Source organism: Grammomys surdaster, unplaced genomic scaffold (genome assembly GCF_004785775.1).
Source record: "Grammomys surdaster isolate TR1022 unplaced genomic scaffold, NIH_TR_1.0 125985, whole genome shotgun sequence".
Classification (NCBI taxonomy): domain Eukaryota; kingdom Metazoa; phylum Chordata; class Mammalia; order Rodentia; family Muridae; genus Grammomys; species Grammomys surdaster.
Genome location: NW_021620801.1, coordinates 4,901,390 through 4,920,036, shown reverse-complemented (window position 1 = coordinate 4,920,036; position 18,647 = coordinate 4,901,390). Strand labels below are relative to the sequence as shown.

Genomic DNA, 18,647 nt, shown 5'->3' with positions numbered 1-18,647 from the left:
AGAGAGAGAGAGAGAGAGAGAGAGAGAGAGAGAGAGAGAGAGAGAGAAAATTAGTCATAAACAACAAGCAACTTACTTTATGTCACAAATGTTCTCTGTGACATAAAATGGTCACAGAGGGGCTGAGAGTAGGTTTCATGGTTAAGAACAATTGGTACTCTTACAGATGACACAGGTTTGGTTATCAAAATTGTGGCTCACAACTGTCCCTAATTCCAGTTACAGAAGAACTGATGCCCTCTTTAGGCCTTAGTGGGCATCAGACATACACACTGCACATAAATACAAGTAGGGAAACACTCATACACATAAAAAATAAAAAAATAAAGCAAGAGACCACCTACAGTTTTTTGAATACTCTATAATCTCCTTTAACAACTATTTTAACTTATATAATTCTTAAAAACAATCATTTGCCCATAAGATTTTATCAGGTTTAAATTCCCACTACTTTTACTGTAACTAACCTTACAATGTAAATAGACTATTCTGTAATGTACCAAAGAACAGAGGGCTAGTGGGTATGCTGCTGGAGAGAGGGCTGTGCTGGGATTCCTGCTGCTGACATAGCCTGCTCATCACCACAGACTGCAGCTCAGTAATCGGTTTGGCTTTCGGAGAACTCCTTGGCATTTCACTATAGTTTTTCATCATTCTTGGAATGAGAACTCCAGTCTCCTTTCTAATAAGTTTTCCTCCTACAACTTCAATCCGCTTCTCTTTTGTAGAACAAATGATCATTGGCTTTTCTTAAAACTCTATCTAAAGAAATTCGACTCTGAGACTCCTAACATCTTAATTTTTTTTTTGTGTGTGTGTGTGTGAGTCAGAATAGTAACTACTGATTGACACAGCAAGAACAGTTCAAAGTGACTATAATAAGAAGAGAGGAAAGAAAAGCTTCTTGGAAATCCCAACTCTTTTGTAACAGAAGAAAAGCCTTCAAAGACAGAGACTGCAAGTAAGGAGAAGGTAAAAATTTATTTTCCAAGATTTCATGGTTCTAAATTGCTTTAGTCTAGCTGCTAAGGCCTCATGTTTACTTTTCCTTAAAAAGCTTTTTTTTTTTTTTGGGGGGGGGGTGAGTGTGAAGCTATAATGTCTACTTTCTATAACCTGAAGCCCACCTTCCTGTTTTCCTCCAAGGAAACTATTAAGTGTAGAGCGTTTTACCATACCTCATGGAATTATCATCCCATCTTTATGTTGTCCCTTTGTTGAAATTATACAAAAGAGGAAATGAGGCCTTCAAAGTAAATCTAGCTACTAAGACAACTGAGACAGGATGACAGCAAGTTTTAAAAAAGAAGCAGGGGTAATGGGGATAAAAGTCAGCTGTAGTGTTTGCCTAACACACGGAAGGTTGTATCATCAATCCTCCAATCTCCAGTATGAGAGGGTGTATCCCCAGGTTATCTGAGAGAGAATCAAATGGGGATCACCTCCATCAGACTGAGGTTTTTTCTTGATTGCCAGTTGATGTGGGAGGGCCCAGCCCACCATGGAGATCCTATCTCTAGGCAGGTGGGCCTGGGAGTAAGCCAGTAAGCAGTATTCTTCCATGGGTCTGCTCTAACTTCCAATGAGAGAGTGTAACCTGTAGGATATGATAAACATCTTTCTTCTGTAAGTTGGTTTAGGTCAGTGACAAACAACAGCAATAGAAATTGAGTTATCTAAAGACATAAGAAGCAAACACCTAACTTTATTGTATAATGAAAAGAACATGTTATTTGAGTTAACACTCTTTTGGTCTCCAAAAACAATTGACATTTAACATAAGGAGGAAAAGGAAAAAAGAAGAAATGTCTACTTAGAAATCCTCTATAAACTAGTCTTACCTTCCACTGCAAGGTGAGTGAGTGTTTGGTCCGGTTGGCTATCCTTGGTGCATTGGGGGCATCAGGCTCACAGCTTAAGGTCGTAAAGCTTTCGGCTTCGGAAGGGATTCCCCTGATCGAATTGGACTCGGCCTGCACTCTATGGGATAAAATAGTTTTATCCACTTTTACTTTCAACAGTATCAGTTTTAAAAATACACAAGTAGTAAGGTGACTTACAAATATTCTACCAAGAAAATGTATTATCTAGAAGTAAAAAGTGTCCCTTAAAAACAGGAAAATAGTATAAACCAGTGTTTTTATTTTACTATAACTCAAAATAAGAAAGACACTTTAAAATGTAGGCATGTCTCTACACACACACACACACTTCCCAAATGAATAATTTTCCAAAAAGATATTCTTAGTTATATTGAGTCTCTATTATTGGCTTAAAAATTTTTGAATATTAACCCACACTATTCATGATTCAGTAATGGTTGTCAATCCAGTTTGAAACAGATTAGGTTGGATACTACTTTGAATGAAAGTACAGAAAACAGTGTTACTGTATAACTGGAATACTCCTAAAACTGTAAATGTTCTTTTAAAAACAGGGTGACTAAGTATTGGGTCCTTACTGCGGAGGACTCAGAGTAAAACTGAAATATACTGGGAAACTATAAGGCACTATCAGAATTGTTCCTAATAAATGTTGTGGAATTTTGAGATCCTTAAAATCCCAAGGTCCCTGCAAAACATGATGCATATCACTACACATCAGAGTGAACCAAGCACTGTTTATGATTCTGTGTATAAACACCTCAGAGGCTAGGCAAGCTTGCAGTGCTAATGCAAATACTGCAGATCCTCTACAGAGTCGTCTTAACCCTTCATCTCTCAAACAGGGTAATTAGCTCTTTCCTTTACTGTAACATTTACATTTAAGTTTAAATGCTTTTAAGTGTTGTAGGTTATTTTGAGAACTTGTAATGTTAGTAGGAAAATTAAAGTCCATTATTTGTTTAAAATATATTCTAGATTTTAAAGGCAATCACTAATGACAACAACAAAAGCAAAGTCTTGCCCTCTGTGGTGCCTGTCACATGGATGCAAGGGAACACACTTCTTACTTTGCATGGTAATCTGTGGCTGGTCTGAGATCATTTAAAGTGACACTTGTTTCTTCTCCTCTGGGAAAGGGAAAAAAAGAATATGTAGTACAATTAGCAATAAGCCCTTAATCACAAATTGTTAACCCACATAACATGGAAGAGCAAGACCAGAAAACACCTACACATAAACACTTCTGTATTTCCCTTCTTTTCCAGTGCTTGACACCAGGATTTCGTAACTGAAGAACTCTGGTACAGTTGTCTCATTCACTTCACCGTTAATGAAGCTGGAAGGAGGCGACCAGGTGAGCAGTACTGTCCTTGCCTGAATGTCTGAGGCCTAGGAAACAAAATGCCAACAGGTGAAAGCGTCCTGAAGCAAATGTGCAAGCACAATGAGTAGTGGGCTCTCTGATGGGCACAGAACTGAACAAAGCAGCAGCAGCCTAAACTACCCCAAACAGCTCACAGCAGGATGCTCCATGTACAGATGAGATGAATTTGTTGAGAAGATGAAAGATAGACAAAATAGAAAGACTTATGTGGTCCATTCCAGACCACAATAAACTCTGTAGAGTGCCACAATAAAAAGATGGGAGAAAGTAATTTTTAAACTTATCTGAGAGTTCATTTCTCTATCCACTGAGTATATAACAGGAAGGGAACAAAATGAATTCAGAGAAAAATGAACGAAGGGCATGAATGTTTCAGGGAGACAAACCATAAACGCACCACATTAAAGAGTGTAGGTGAATGCACTGTTATAAAGGCAGCTGTTTCAACAAGACACTGCTTTAACCACCAGACAGGAGAATATGAAAAAGCTAAGTATTAGTACATTAAGGGTCCAGAGAAATGGGCATGTAGAATGAGAACAGGAAATGTATGTTGTTACAGCCCTTGCTTAGGGCTATTTGGGAAAAAAGTAGTGCCTGCCCCCCCTCCCCCATCTCTCTTTCCTCCCTCCCTCCCTCCCTCCCTCCCTCCCTCTTTCCTTTCCTCCCTCCCTCCTTCCATTCCTCCTTCCCTCCACTATCTATCTATCTATCTATCTATCTATCTATCTATCTATCTATCTATCTATCTATCTATCTATCTCAGGTCTTACAATATAGGCCAAGCTAAACCAAAACGTGAGTTCCTCCAGTCTCAGCTTTCTCAATCCTGGGATTATAAACCTGTGTACTTCCATGGCAGGCTATATTTACTTTTAGATTTAAGAATTTCACTTCAGTATTTTCTCCTCTCAGGACACCATCCTACCAATTGCAAAAATGTACAAGTACACACACTTCAAGATGTTCACTGCAGCATGACTAATGGCAAGAAGCTAGAAATAGGGGTGCTGGCCTCTAATACTGATGTTGCCTCTTAAAACATTCTTATTTACGTGTTTAAAAGGAATGAGAAAAGTTTCATTAATATACTGCTGATACCTAAGGGTATGGAAAAAAGAAAAGCTGGGTAGAAGTTTATATCAGTTTGTAAACAGTAAGTGCTCAAAGACACCTGAAATGTACTATACGAGTAAACTTACTGCTGCCTTTTGGGATTATTTTTTGTTCATGTGTAGAAGAGGAGTTGTAAGAGGAAAAAGACAAGAAGTTTTAATTGTTTTACACACACACACACACACACACACACACACACACACACGCTCCTATTGGAGTAATTCTGAGTGTATGTTTCTCTTATAGTAGGAGCCTAATAAGAAAAGAAAGTGGTATGTGATATAGGAATTAGACATAGCTTAAAGATTAGCATAGAAATGGGGCTGGTGAGATGGCTCTGAGGGTAAAGGCATTTGCTATGTAAGCTTTGTGACCCAAGTTTGTGACCAGAAACTACACAAGTAGAGGACTGATTTCACAGTGTTCTCCGATTTTTCAAATGAGTACCATGGCATGCACACTTAGGGACACACGAGATAAATACAATTTAAAAGATCATATATCTATTTTTAAAAAAACATTTATTTATGTATTTATTTATATATTTATGTATTTATGTATTTATTGTATAGGAGTACACTGTAGTGGTCTTCTGACTACTACACAGAAGATGCCACTACAGAAGTGGGCATCAAATCCCATTACAGATCGTTTTGAGTCACTATGTGGTTGCTTGGAATTGAACTCGAGACCTTCAGAAGAGCAGTCAGTGCTCTTCACTGCTGAGCCATCTCTTGAGCTCCTCGTATATATTCTTAGTTATTGTTTCCAGGTATAAAATTAAACCACATCACAGGACAAACAAGCCCAACAGTGAATATAACTTTCTCCAAAAGTTCTCCAAGCCTGAATAATTTCTAAATTGCATATTTTCTGCTTTTCTTAAGTCACGGGAACACAAAAGTTTACTTATTGTAATACTGTCATAAATTCTTCAATGGACTTAAAATGACCCTACATTAAACAGTGTCTATCTGGCTATTAGCTGGTAGTTGAGGCAGGCTTTTGTTTTGAAACAAAGTCTTGTCATACACATGGCCCAAGTGGTCTGGAACTCAAGACCCTTCCTGCCTAGGCCTCCCAGGTGCTGGGACTGTAGGCGTGCCACCACGCCACCACACCACCACACCTACTGCTTTAACAGATCCTGAAGGATTAGGAAAATCTAATCTAGATCTCCTAAAACTAGGAGAATAGGTGATTTATTCGGAAATGATTTATTTCCTAAGCTTATACAGAAAGTTAACTTTTAAGGAAAACCTGATAACTTCACTCTCATAAGAACCAGGTGTGTGTGTGGGGGGGGGTGGGGGGGACTCTTTTGAAAGGGTAACAGGAGACAGGTAGGTAGCAATGTCCTGGAAGACAAAGGTAGTATCAAATACTAAGTGACCAGAAGTGTCAATTCCAGGATGGCAATCAACAAGAAGGAATGTAGTACAAACAACGCTTTAGAAGGCTGTTTTGTGTTATTGGGCCCAGGTGGATTATTAAAAAGTTATATAAAAGAAACAAAAGTGGACCTACACACGGCACTCTAAAATTCTTGAGTGAAGATTGATGTGTGTTAGAGACAGGGCAGGGAAGCACAGATCTCAGAAATTCAGTGATGCTGACAGCTGGAGGAGAACTAAAGGTAAAGGAGGAATCAGAGGTGACCCTGACACTGCAGCCTACGGAACCCAGATAGCAAGTGGCCACTGATGATGTATGAAAAGCACAAAGCATCTCCCATTCTATTTCTTCTTCATTTTAGACAAAAACCAGGAGAAGTTTTGAAAGTATTTTTTAAGTGTTGCCGACAAAGCATCCCATTTGAGTGCTCTTTAGGATGCCTTTCAGCTGATTTAGAAACCAGATGTAACTGCTTTCTCTTGTGTGCTGTTTTAAATATAATATGCTTCCATGGCCATCTCATTTGCTTACCACTGCTCTCTAAAGCAGGTACAACATGCACACCTGTCTTTACAGGAAGAACATTTAGAAGCATTAAGTGACTCACAGACACTCAAGCAGTGAGCAGTCTGAGGACCCAGAGCTGAATCCAATGCTGCGTAGCAGCTAAGAAGGTACACAACTGTGTAAGAACAGGTATAAAAATGGACAATGGTCAAGAATAGGCAGACAATGAAAAAGCCATTAGAAGTTGCTCGATTGTTATGCTAAGTTTGAACCTGTGAGGCAGGTTGTTGTGTTTGCCAGTTTCTAATACAGTAAAACTTAACCGGAAGGTAAGCTTGAAAGGAACTCAGAATGCCACGACTGTGACAAAGACTGTAAAGGTAAAAATTACAGTATTTTTGGATTTCCAAAAATGTGAAAGTAGAAAAAACAGCCGCATTCAACCGTTGGATGGATGTGTGATTAAGAAGAGAGGAGCTAGCCTGTAGTGCACTAGCAATCCTAGGATTCAGGAGTCTAGGGCAGGAGGGCTGTAAGCTTGAAGACAGCTTGGATCACATAAGAAGACACTGTCTCAGAAAACAAATGACACACACAAAGTGAGAAAGGAACTTGAGGGCTTTGTCTATGAAATCTGAAGACAGACAGTTCTAGAATTCATAAACACAGAGAATGGAGAATGGTTCTGAAGAAAGACAATAATGAGCAAACAGCAAACACGTTTACTTCCAGGCATGACTGAAACAGATGTTAGGTTTTTAAACTCAGAGCAAAGATCCCCCCTCCCAAAACAAACAAACAAACAAACAAACAAACAACCCACTATGCTAGCATGGCCAGTTCAATATACAGGAGGCTATGGCACCCTTCTATTCTATCTTACAGAAGAAATGGCTTCAGCAAGGCTCAGCGACATTCCAGGTCACTCACCCCAAGAGGACAGGTCACTCTGAATTAAAATGCAAACTGACTTTCCTACAGCATGCAGCTGAGTTGCACAAGTGACCATCTTTTTCATTTATGTAGGCACATATGTACGCTACAATTAATTATGCTTCTCCAATGGGCCATGGCCAGTGCCTTTTACACATTGCTATGTGTGTAATACTGGCCCCACACCCTCTGCCCCATCCACAACCACCAAACACCCATCTTTCCTTGAAATTTCAGCTCTAACACTCTTTCAGAAGAAAATCTCCCTAATGTCCTTGCCAAGATTTAGTTTCCTTATTAAACACTTGGATAGCATTCTCTTTGTTCTGATGGTTCACAACCTTTAAACTGTTTTAAAATTAATTTACTTTAAACATTTATTAATTTTATGTATATATGTGATTTGCCTGCATATACCTCTCTGCAACACATAAGAGCCTGCAAAGTCCAGAAAAGGGTGTCACGCTCCTGGAACTTGAATTATAGGTAGGTGTGAGCTGCTGTGTGGATGCTGGGAATTCAATCTTGTCCTCTGTAAGAGCAACAACTGCTCTTTTCCTCTGAGCCATCTCTCCAGTCCCCCCCACACACTTAATAACTTTACATGTATCATGTGAGAATGATTCTATTAAAGGAAGCTGAAGAGACCTGGACCACACTTTGCTTTACAGTCCATCTCCAGCTCCAAGTATGGCAAATGGCATTTTGTTCAGGGTCAAATATTTATGGAATGAATAAATATATTTAATTTTATATGACCTCAATATACTACAGCATACAAAGCCACACACAAAACCATCAAAAAAACCTGTTACTTTATAGCTCATAAAATTAATCAGAGACATCAAATTAATCACTCAAACATTAAATAAAAAACTAAAAGAGTGAAATTACCCCTCCCCCATTTTTGAGTATAAGACACTTTACTAAACTACCTCTTTTTATAATAACAGGTAGATTACTTTAACACTTCACTTTCTGTGGCCACTTTTAATCTACAAAAATCAACATTAGCTGTTATGTCAACCAAACACAAATCTTACTAGGTAGAACAATTTCCTTTTCTTTTTACTTTCTTTTCTTTTTTTGGTTTTACATAAGAGTTTATAACACAAAAGGTTTGACACAGTGACCCTGGACATCTGGTTGGTATGGGGCATTCTACTGCCCATGTCATGTTCTACTGTCAAGCACTGCTGCTAGTACCAGAGGATCTCAGGAGGCTGGAGCAGCTGCGTATTACAGACAGCTGTGTTAGTGTATGTGTCCTATATGGGCACACGCTGAGCTTCTGAACTGCCAGGAAGAAGGCGACTCTGCCAAACGCTACTGAAAGCCCTTAGCATGCCACACAGTTCTTCTTCTGCCATCACAGGCACAGACACAATGACAGTTGTTAAAGTAGATGAGGCTCTCTGAAGAACCCACAGCTCTCCTCCAGAACACACTACAGATTTCTAGAATTAAACATGTAATTAATTTGTAGGCTACTTTTATTTTTAAAGCTGAAGTAGTAAGCTTACTGAAATTTCTTTTCTAATCTGTACCTCAGCAATAAGAGTGTTGCTCTTTATTCAACTATCTGTTTATAATCATGGCAAAAACGTCCAAGAGAAGTCATGTTGGGCTTAGGATGGACAACCAACTGTGAGCCTTCTAAAAGGTGATTCCTTTGCACTACTGCACACAAGTAAGCTGCTGCACAACCAAAGCCATCTAAGAAACCATCCAGGAAACCCAGGAGAGATGACCCGCAGACCACACATCACACTGACAGGGAACACTATCACACTGATGGTCATGCTGTGAGCCCTGACTTTCCTCTTAGGTGAACCTCTCGAGAAGCACTAGGTCAAAGCTCTGGGGACCACCTGCACTCCAGCCCTGGCTCTTAGTACTCCTTACTTGCTTGTTTCAGTTCTTATCTGTAGAACAGGGACTAAGTAACACATGTGTATCTCAAATACTCTGAAAAGAGACTGATGTCAGCAAACTTGTCAGCTACTGTTGTCTTATGTTTATTCCATCTACATGGTCCATTCTTAAGAGGAAACAAGTTAGAATGAGAAAGAGAGCCAGAGTATTCAAATGTATCAACTGGAGTTCACAGAAGAAGACAGACATGAGCGGCCTAGTTGATGAGAACTGCTGCAGTCACACTTTCAGAGGCAAAGTCAGAACAATGTACAACACCTTTGTGGAGAAGGTGTTAAGAATGGCAACAACTTTTAATTTGTTTTTGTGCAAAAATAAGCAAAAATTCCAAGTGTTTTTCTTGTTATAATGATACATGCTTTCTGGGGGTGAAGAGATAAAGTCCTTTGCTTTGTAAGCTGAAGAACACTTTTCATCACTGTCAAATGGCCTTATTCTGGCTGGAAAAGTTCTGGGCCTCCTGTACTATCCTTCACCATGGTATGTTGACAGTGGTCTTAGTCCTGTCTCTCGTCCCATGCTGTCTGCACTTGTCTCCCTCTTTGGAAGCCTGGTGGCATTTTCCTCATCGCTTTAATTTAAAATATTACTTTTCACATTACTCTACCTTCCATACTAGATTTGTCTACACAGTTTTTTTTTTTTACTTATTAACATACAGAAATAGCTCAGTAAATATTTTTCTGGATGAATGAATGAGTAGGTTAATTTCTTAAAGAATAGTATGACATAGGAACACAAGCCATACATAGTAAGAGATTAAAATCAGGCCATGGAAACAAAGAGTATATGCCCTTATTAGAGAGATAGGGGAGAGGGACAGGCTAAAAAGTGTGTATTGATCATTGAGTTCACAGAAATGATTTCCAAACACTGGGTATGAATCCCAAGTAGCTAATCATGATGATGGAGGAATGATTACAGAGATTTATTTTTGTTAGGCTGTGTATCTCTGACTTACACCTTTACATAAGAGCCAGGATTATATCTTAGTGACTGGTCTTTCTGACAGCTTGCTTATATAATGGAGCAGAGTCACAGCACTTAGAAAGTAGAGGAAGAAAAGAACAAATCAGAGTGAGTGTTATGATATTTTGATGTTTTTCACTACTTCCCACAAAGTTTTAGCCAAGACTATTTTATTGATTTATTTATAATTATGATATCAATTTCTGTCAAAGCACCTTTGCCTACTTCTGCTTTCTTCATATTTTGTTGAATAAAATTATAATTTATGCATTTCATGTTCCACCCTTTGTGAATATTAATGATTCAGTGAACATTTTCATGTAATTTTTAAACAGAAAATGTGATCCCAGAATCACATTTCCTTGTTTCTTTTAGGTGTCAGTGGAGAACTTCCTATGCTTAACAGGTATGAAATTTTTCACTTTGTATGAATATGCAATCTTGTCATAGCCTTTATATGAGCCATTTGTAATGTATATACACCTTTTTTGTAATAGTTGAAGTGTTTATTTAATCTTTTTTTTTACACTCCAGATTTTATCCCACTCCCTGTCCACCTTTTGACTGTTCCACATCCCATACCTCCCCCAGCTCCACAAGAATGCCCCCCCCAGCCCCCACCACACCTCTCCATTCTCTGATGCCTCCAGTCTCTTGAGCGTTAGATGCATCTTCTCTGACTGAACCCAGACTTGTCAGAACTGCTGTATATGTGTTGGGGGCCCTCACATCAGCTGGGTATACACACCTTTTTAATGGAAGCCTTTTCTTACATATTTTCTAACTTAGTGGACTTAGTGTTATAAAGACGTGGGAAATATTCGTCAATCACGCTTCATGGAGGAAGGGTCCACCATGAGCTACTACTGGTCTCCCATTTCTCTGAAGTTAACACAAAGCCTAAGTGAGAATGACAAAATTCTACATGAAAACATGAAATAGCAAGAAAGCACATGAGCTACTTACCACTGGCTTGACAATGTTGGAAAGAAATGCTTCAAATGCTTTTGTTTCTTCATCTTTTTCTTTAAAAGAATTAAAAAACAAACAAACAAACAAAAAAAGAACTTGAATACTTGAATGCAAAGTTCTCGTCCTCTCCACTGGCTGTTTTCTAGTATTTAATCCCTAGTCTCACACAGGTGTCTGCAGCACAGTTCAACTGCCTCATTTCTGTTGCAAGTGTCACTATCACTCACACCGTGTGCATGTGTACATGCAGGTATGCATGTCGACGACACCTAATGCTGCTGTTCTTACACAGAGTGCATGCTCACACTCACTCATAATGGAAACAAACACCCTCTCCTCTGGAAGTCTGCTTGCCATTCTCACATCACCCTTTTCATTGTTCTGCTTTGGACTCAGTGCAGTCTAAGATGGCCTGGAATTCACAACTTTCCTGCCTCAGCCTCCCAAGTTCCAGGATTACTGACATGCACCACCACACCTGGCTTTAACTGGTGAACTGAGTACTTGACAATGTTCGCCCAGATAAACAAAATCTGCTGTCATTCATAGCAATCACTGACAAAAAACCAAAACAATACAAAACAAAACAAAAAATAAAAACAACCAAAAAAAAAAAAAACCCTTAGCTCAATTCATTTGGGACATTAGTGCACAAAAGGATATTCAGACAGTCTCAAAAACTGGAGAACATTTTAGTGAATGTTAACATACAAATCATGAAGCCATTAAAGCACTGATTAGAATGTGCAGAATGAAAAAGAAGATGGAGGTGAGCATAATTAATACTTTTGATATTGCTCCCGAAGCTGAGTGCACCCTAGTCACTGTCACATTAATCAGCTGTATCATTTGATAATTCAACACAGTAAGAATTAGGAGTATCATGTTAAACAAGTACATTCAAGGATTAAGAAAATTAAGCTGTTAGTATTTGTGAAAAGGCATGTTAGTCTGCCTCACAGGCACATTTGATGAAATATAGTATGGTCTACCTTTAGAAGTTAAAACAGGCAACAGTATCAAGGAAATCTATGGAAATTAAGATAGGCATCAGTGAGAGGCTTAGCATATAGTACTACCTGGCACAAACCTCACACTTGAGACAGAGAGACAGGCTACTGTTAACCTGGCTTGTATTTACCTATAGAGACTTGAATCTAATACATGATAAAAAGGAGTGTTCAGAGCTTATATGGTGACAGTCATATGTTAGGAGAAGGATCCAAAGAAAAAGTAAAACTTCTGAAGCAAAGGGAAAGAGAATATTACAACTATGGAACATGCAGAGGATTGGTTAATGATATTACTAGTTATCATGTACTCATATATAAAGAGGATGGAAAAATAAAAGGCAAAACAGCCTTATCAAAGGACCAGAAACAAGAAATTACATCTTGGTTAGTCATTTTTCCTATCAAAGGAAACTTCTCAACTAGCAACATTTAAAATAATGTGAAATTACTTAATTGAGATTTCCAAATGCTAAAGCAGCTATCTAGCAGCCATTAAGATTATGAAACATTCTCACAGTTAGGGAAGGAAGTACTAGGCTATGAATTTATGTGGTCCAGGTTGAGATGGCTGAAGGGTGAAGACATAATTTTAGCAGTTTAAGTGTCCAGAGTTACCTTCTATTTCCGGGTCAACTTGTGCACAGCCTCTCCCACGCCCCGATCTGTTTCTTGCAGACCCTGTGTTCACACCACTGGTGTTCTGCCCTTTTATAAGTCCGTTGTGTTCGCTTATGGGAGAAGGGCATTTCTGAGGTGATGGTGGCGGGCTGCTCATTTTATCTTTCTGTGTTCCTTGTCGATCCTTTAATTTTTTCTGCAAACGTTCATATGTTTTACTAGATCTTTCATCTCTAAAGTTGGACCTGCCATGTGTAGAGTGGGCATCTAGAAGAAGTAAAACACAAGTGTTAAAAATATCACATTCTCCAAATGGATCTATTAGAATAAAAGTATAGGCAGTAAGCCTATCATCTCATATAAAATTTATTATAAAATATTATGAGTAGTAATTCTGCAAAACAAAGCTATTTCTATGTCTCCACTAGACTCAAGCTTCGTGACTTGGTTACAGCTCTATGTAAGTTAGCACAGACATCTCTTTCCATAACCATTTTCCCAACTATCTATCCAGAGAAACAGCACAGTGGTCTGTGGCCGGTGAATAACAAGATCAAGCTGACCTGGTTATAGCTTTTCCTTCACTGTACTGTAAGCTATTATCTCTTGACGTCCTTCAATCTCAACCATATAAAACAGGAAAAAGATCTCACCAGTCTAAGTTATAATTCTCTAAAACAGAAAATCATCACTGAAAAAGGTGCAAAAGTTAGCAAACAAAAATTAATTGGAGTGTTAAATTTATGTTTTAATTTTCTATCTGAAATGTGTACTGAAGAAAATATTTAAAAGCCTAACAAGTCCCATTAGCAGTGCTTTCTGAAAATTGACATAATATTCTTGAAATGAATATTATACGGATATACAGGATTTACTCTTCATATGAGCCAACAAAATTCTCAGAAAGAAACAAAGGAGTATATTTGTATGACCTTGGGTTTGATAATACTTTTTAGGTAAGACATAAATAATATAAACAAAGCCAAACAAATTGAGCATTATCAAAATTTCGACCTTTTTTCTATCAAGGGATATCACAGGGAAAGTGAAAAGACTGTATAGGGAGGTGGAAATATCTGCAAACCATGGATTTGATAATATAACAATAAAATGCTAATTCTACTAAATAATGAGTATTTACCTAGCCAATTAGCATCAACAAAATAAGAAAAAAGAAAGCAAAACAAAAAATGAGGTAAAATTCACAAAGAACAAGATGATTATGAAAGAAAGTACATTTTAGCAAGGACGTGGAAAAACTGGAACCCTCATATACTGCTGAGAGATAGAAAATGGGGGAACCAGTAAGCAGACAGCACGGCTGGTGCTATTCACACATTCCCCAGCCTTTCTACTCAGAAGTATAAAATGTGCTGGCATTGAGATCTCTATATGTTTGCAACAGCATCACTAACAGTCAGTCAAAGTATCAAATGTCATTACTAATGAGTGGATGGTACAAAGTGGAATGTGCACAGAAATCTAAACTTCAACCACAAAGCATGTCACGACATAGACAAACCTCAAGTTAAAAACCCAAGCAGAAAATATCACATCTTACAGGACTATTATAAATGCTACACATACACTACTATATGCATGGCAGTGAAAAGTCTGGAACAGGCAAGAACACAGAGACAGAAAGTAGCTGAAGTGCTGGGGGCAAAGGAAGAAATAAGGAGAGACTACTTGACAGGTTGAAGAGCACTCTCTGGGACAGCAGAAAGGGCTTAGAAGTACAAATCCCTCACTTAAGAATATGAAATCTGAAATGCTCTCAATTCTGCAACTTCGGTTTCTGATAAGACACAAATACAAAACATCATACCTGAATGGTGATGGGCTGTGCAAAATTATTAAATATTATATGAAAATTACCAATAGGGTATGTGTATGAAAGTTTTATGTTATAATTCCTTATATCCCATTCCTGAGATATCTTGTGTATTAGTATACATGTGCATGTAAAATACCCAGATTTGGAAATACTTCAGATAAAGGATAATCTGTAGAGAAAAAAAATATAAATTCTATTCTTTGTAGAATACAGTAATTAGAAAATTACACCAAAATACACAGTTAAAAAGGCCATCCACAGAATGTCCCACCTAGGGATCCATCCCATATACAGTCACCAAACCCAGACACTATTGTGGATGCCAAGAAGTGCATGCTGACAGGAGCCTGATATAGCTGACTCCTGAGAGGCTCTGCCAGAGCCTGACAAATGCAAAGGCGGATGCTTGCAGCTAACCATTAGACTAAGCATGGTGTCCCCAATGGAGGAGTTAGAGAAAGGACTGAAGGAGCTGAAGGGGTTTGCAACCCATGGGAAGAACAACAACATCAACCAACCAGACCCCACAGAGCTCCCAGGGACTAAACTACCAACCAAGGAGTACTCATGGAGGGACCCATGGATTCATCAGCATATGTAACAGAGGATGGCCTTGTCTAGCATTAATGGGGGAAGAGGCCCTTGGTCCTGTGAAGGTGCAATGCCCCAAGTTGTAGGGGAATGTGAGGGCAGGGAGGCAGGAGTCGGTGGATGGGAGAAACACTCTCATGGAGGCCTGGGAAGGGGGAATGGGGTAGGGGGTTCTAGAGATTGGGGGCGGGACCAGGAAAGAGGATAACACTTGAAATATAAATAAATAAAATAAAAAAAAAAAGAATCTAAAAATATGGCTAATGTTATGTGAGACCTATACTAGTACCCTTTTTAAAAATGTAGTTTGGTTGCACAGATGCATTTACATTTTATCTATTCAAGAAAAGATTATCCATGAAGAAAATAAAGACTATGTTGTAACAGAGTAGATCTGAGAGAATTAAAACCACAACAGCTAACTAACATGACCTTTCAGGGACAATCCTTCTGAAACCCAGCTCCTCCTTCTTCTTCCGTATCTTGGGAATGTTACTGGGGAATGATATGAGCTAATGTATTCATAAGAACAATGTACAGTGAAGTCTGATCTCCATAACAGTATGGCTAACAATGAAACGTTTCATTGGTTCCATTCTGAGAATCTAAACAACATGTGAGAGGAAAAGAAGTGTTGACTGACTAGAAAATCAGCGCTGTCACCTCCTCAGACCAAGAGTCACATTCCCGAACAGAAAGCCTGGAAGGGGATGCTTGTCTTCCACCATCCTGAGCTGGTCGGTGCATTTATGCCCTTCTCTTCCTTCAGAACACTGTGAAGTGTAACTGCACATTTTTACTTATCACCTAGAGATTGTGATACATAGTTTTTATTTAAATTGAGGCTGCTGTATGTATGTTCTGACAACAGAACAGAAAGGAGTATCAGAAAGGAGATTCTCAAAGAAGATATAAAAACTTGAACTACAAGTAGAAAGGTGTTGTTTAAAACCATAGCAAAGAAAAAGATTATTGAGTTGTGTGTGTGTGTGTGTGTGTGTGTGTGTGTGTGTGTGTGTGCGCCCATGCACACACTCGTTAGTCTTGTCTTTTCAGCAATTTATTAACTGAAGGCAACTTTGGGCTTCTCAATTCCTCACAGAATCCAGGAACTTTTTGTAGTAGCATCACAGCCTTTAAGGTTTAAAAAAAGCTCAAGGTTTAAAAATCTCCTTAGAGGAGACCTGTTGTCTAACATGATCCTGCTAAATATTCTGTCTGATGTAAATTACATCTGGATTTTGTTAACTGTTTGTTGGAGACCTGTTGCATCATGAAGACAATGTTCCTAAATAGTGCTTGGGTAACAGATATGCACTGTGCTATCATTACCATGTATAGCTTCCTCTGTATGACACGAAGCAAGCATCTCTTATGTCCAAGTAAGGGATGGCCACAACAAGGCAGGGATGTTTGAGATATCTTACCTACATCTGCATATACTTGTGAAGACTGATACTGTGGCATATACTGGGTTGCCATGTCGCCAGCTCCGGTCACTGGTGAGTAGATATGGCGTGGTGGAGGGGGCATCATGGTTGGGACTGGAATGAAACCAGGCAGAGGAGGATGTGGGGAGCGGTGGATAACTGTGTGGCCACCAGGATGAAACTCTGGTGATTGCGGAACCACAACAACTCTCCGAACACCATTGTCTTCAATAACCTATAAAATGAACATCAGGTTACAAGTCTCTTCAAAGAAAATAAGTAATTCTCTCGAGTGAAAACATGTGTACTATTAGGATTCAAAAGACTGACAGAAACCATGAAAAAATTTACTCAACACATAGGGACTAAGTCAGCATTAAACAACAAAGCAGTTCTTACCATATAATATGAATGTTATCTAAAGCAGATCTTAAAATACCAATGGGAGTGACTATACTCTGAATGAATGCTGAGCTGGGATACTGGGTAGTTAACTTATATATTAGATACATTTGATGGTTTGGGCACAATGGGGTCAAGAATTTCATTTTCTATATCATAACTGAGGGTGGATCAAAAACAAGCTGTAAGAAGACTAAAGAGCACCAGGTATCTTAATAAAAGTATTTGTGCCATTGCAGCTTGTAATTATACTCCCCCTTTTCTAGAACTCAGAGGGTGTGGTGATGTATACTCGAAATCCCACTATCCAGTGAAGCAATAGGATCCCAGGGCTCCATGCCAGCCTGGTCTACACAGTGATATTCTGTCTGAAGAAACCAACAAACCAAAAAATGCTCCCCACCCTATACTGCCACGTTCTAAACTATTACAACTCTGATAACCAATTTTTAAAAAATAGTAAATCCCCTTTGGATCTCACAGGACCTTTAGGAATGTGAGGGCTTTAGGACAGACAAGAATGCCTAAAAGGTATAAGTTTTTTAATCTCAAAATTAGGAATGCTTTCACAACAAATGGTTAATAATATACTCAGAATTTCAGAAAAACAAAAATTATTATACAAAAATGTTCATTTAAAAACAAATCCTTTTATATTTAAGGATAGCAAGTCTTGTACTTGCTAAGTATAACATTTATATGGACACAGATCAATCTGAGTTACTTTCTACTGAAGTGTGATAGGATTTCTCGAGAACACTGGACTAGAATACCAAATGATTTCACTATTTATATGTAATATATTTACATTATATATTACACAATACATAGTATTTCTATGTACTGCTGAATCTGCATTGTATCTGCCTTCCAGTGAAATGAATGCCTAAATCTTCAGGCAAATGTACATCATGTACAGCACATGGAAACAGACGCATCTGGAACACTACTTGAAGGGAGTCTGGAGTAGTGTATATCTTTTTCAGCCTCAACCCTAAAAGAATGCACATTAGCGAGATCTTGAACCAGACTGAGTGAATGAGACCCCAATGTCTGCCAAGGCAGCACTCCCATCATTATCCGTCTCACTCTGGACTCCTAGAAGACAACTCACCCTGAAAGGATCTCTAGTTTTCAGTATTGTTCCAACTGCCTTTCTCTGCTTTGTGTCTGTGTGGTATGCATGTGTGCACATTCTCATGTACGTAAGGGTGAAGGCCTATGTGCAAATATGTGTCTCTGTGGAGGCCTGAGGTTAATGTCAGGGATATGAATTATTCTTCCACCTTATTATTTTGAGGTGGGGTCTCCTAATCAAATGCAAAGCTTGCTGACCCCCCAGTCTATTAGCCAGCCTCCCCTGCTTCTGCATTCCCAGGCGTTCATGTGGTTCAGTCCCCCTGCTTCTGAGGCAGGTGCCAATGAGCCATCTCCACAGCAGTCAGCCTTTCTAATCTATTTTTCTTCTTCACCAAATCCTACACTCTAGCTGCAGTGAGAATGGTCTTGAAAATGACTTGTTGTTCTGTAGCTTGTCCTTCTGTTGAGATTATTTTCCTTTTCATTTTGTTTCCTCTTAATCTATAAACAGGTGAATCCTATCTATCCATCCAAATCCAGATATAACATTATCTCTTCCATTTAAAAAATAGTTTTGAG

General features: G+C 38.7%; 1 protein-coding gene across 5 annotated transcripts in view; it reads right to left on the bottom strand.

Moving 5' to 3' along the window:
- Fndc3a (fibronectin type III domain containing 3A) overlaps nucleotides 1–18,647 on the bottom strand; it is a 159,477-nt gene that overhangs the window by 25,851 nt on the left and 114,979 nt on the right. For all 5 annotated transcript variants that reach the window (XM_028754218.1, XM_028754215.1, XM_028754217.1 and 2 more), the window contains 6 exons: nucleotides 16,584–16,821; nucleotides 12,726–12,995; nucleotides 11,092–11,150; nucleotides 3,118–3,275; nucleotides 2,954–3,013; nucleotides 1,842–1,980 (listed from right to left, as the gene is read on the bottom strand). In XM_028754218.1, the coding sequence (XP_028610051.1) occupies nucleotides 1,842–1,980; nucleotides 2,954–3,013; nucleotides 3,118–3,275; nucleotides 11,092–11,150; nucleotides 12,726–12,995; nucleotides 16,584–16,821 (924 nt within the window). The remainder of the gene's footprint in view (nucleotides 1–1,841; nucleotides 1,981–2,953; nucleotides 3,014–3,117; nucleotides 3,276–11,091; nucleotides 11,151–12,725; nucleotides 12,996–16,583; nucleotides 16,822–18,647) is intronic.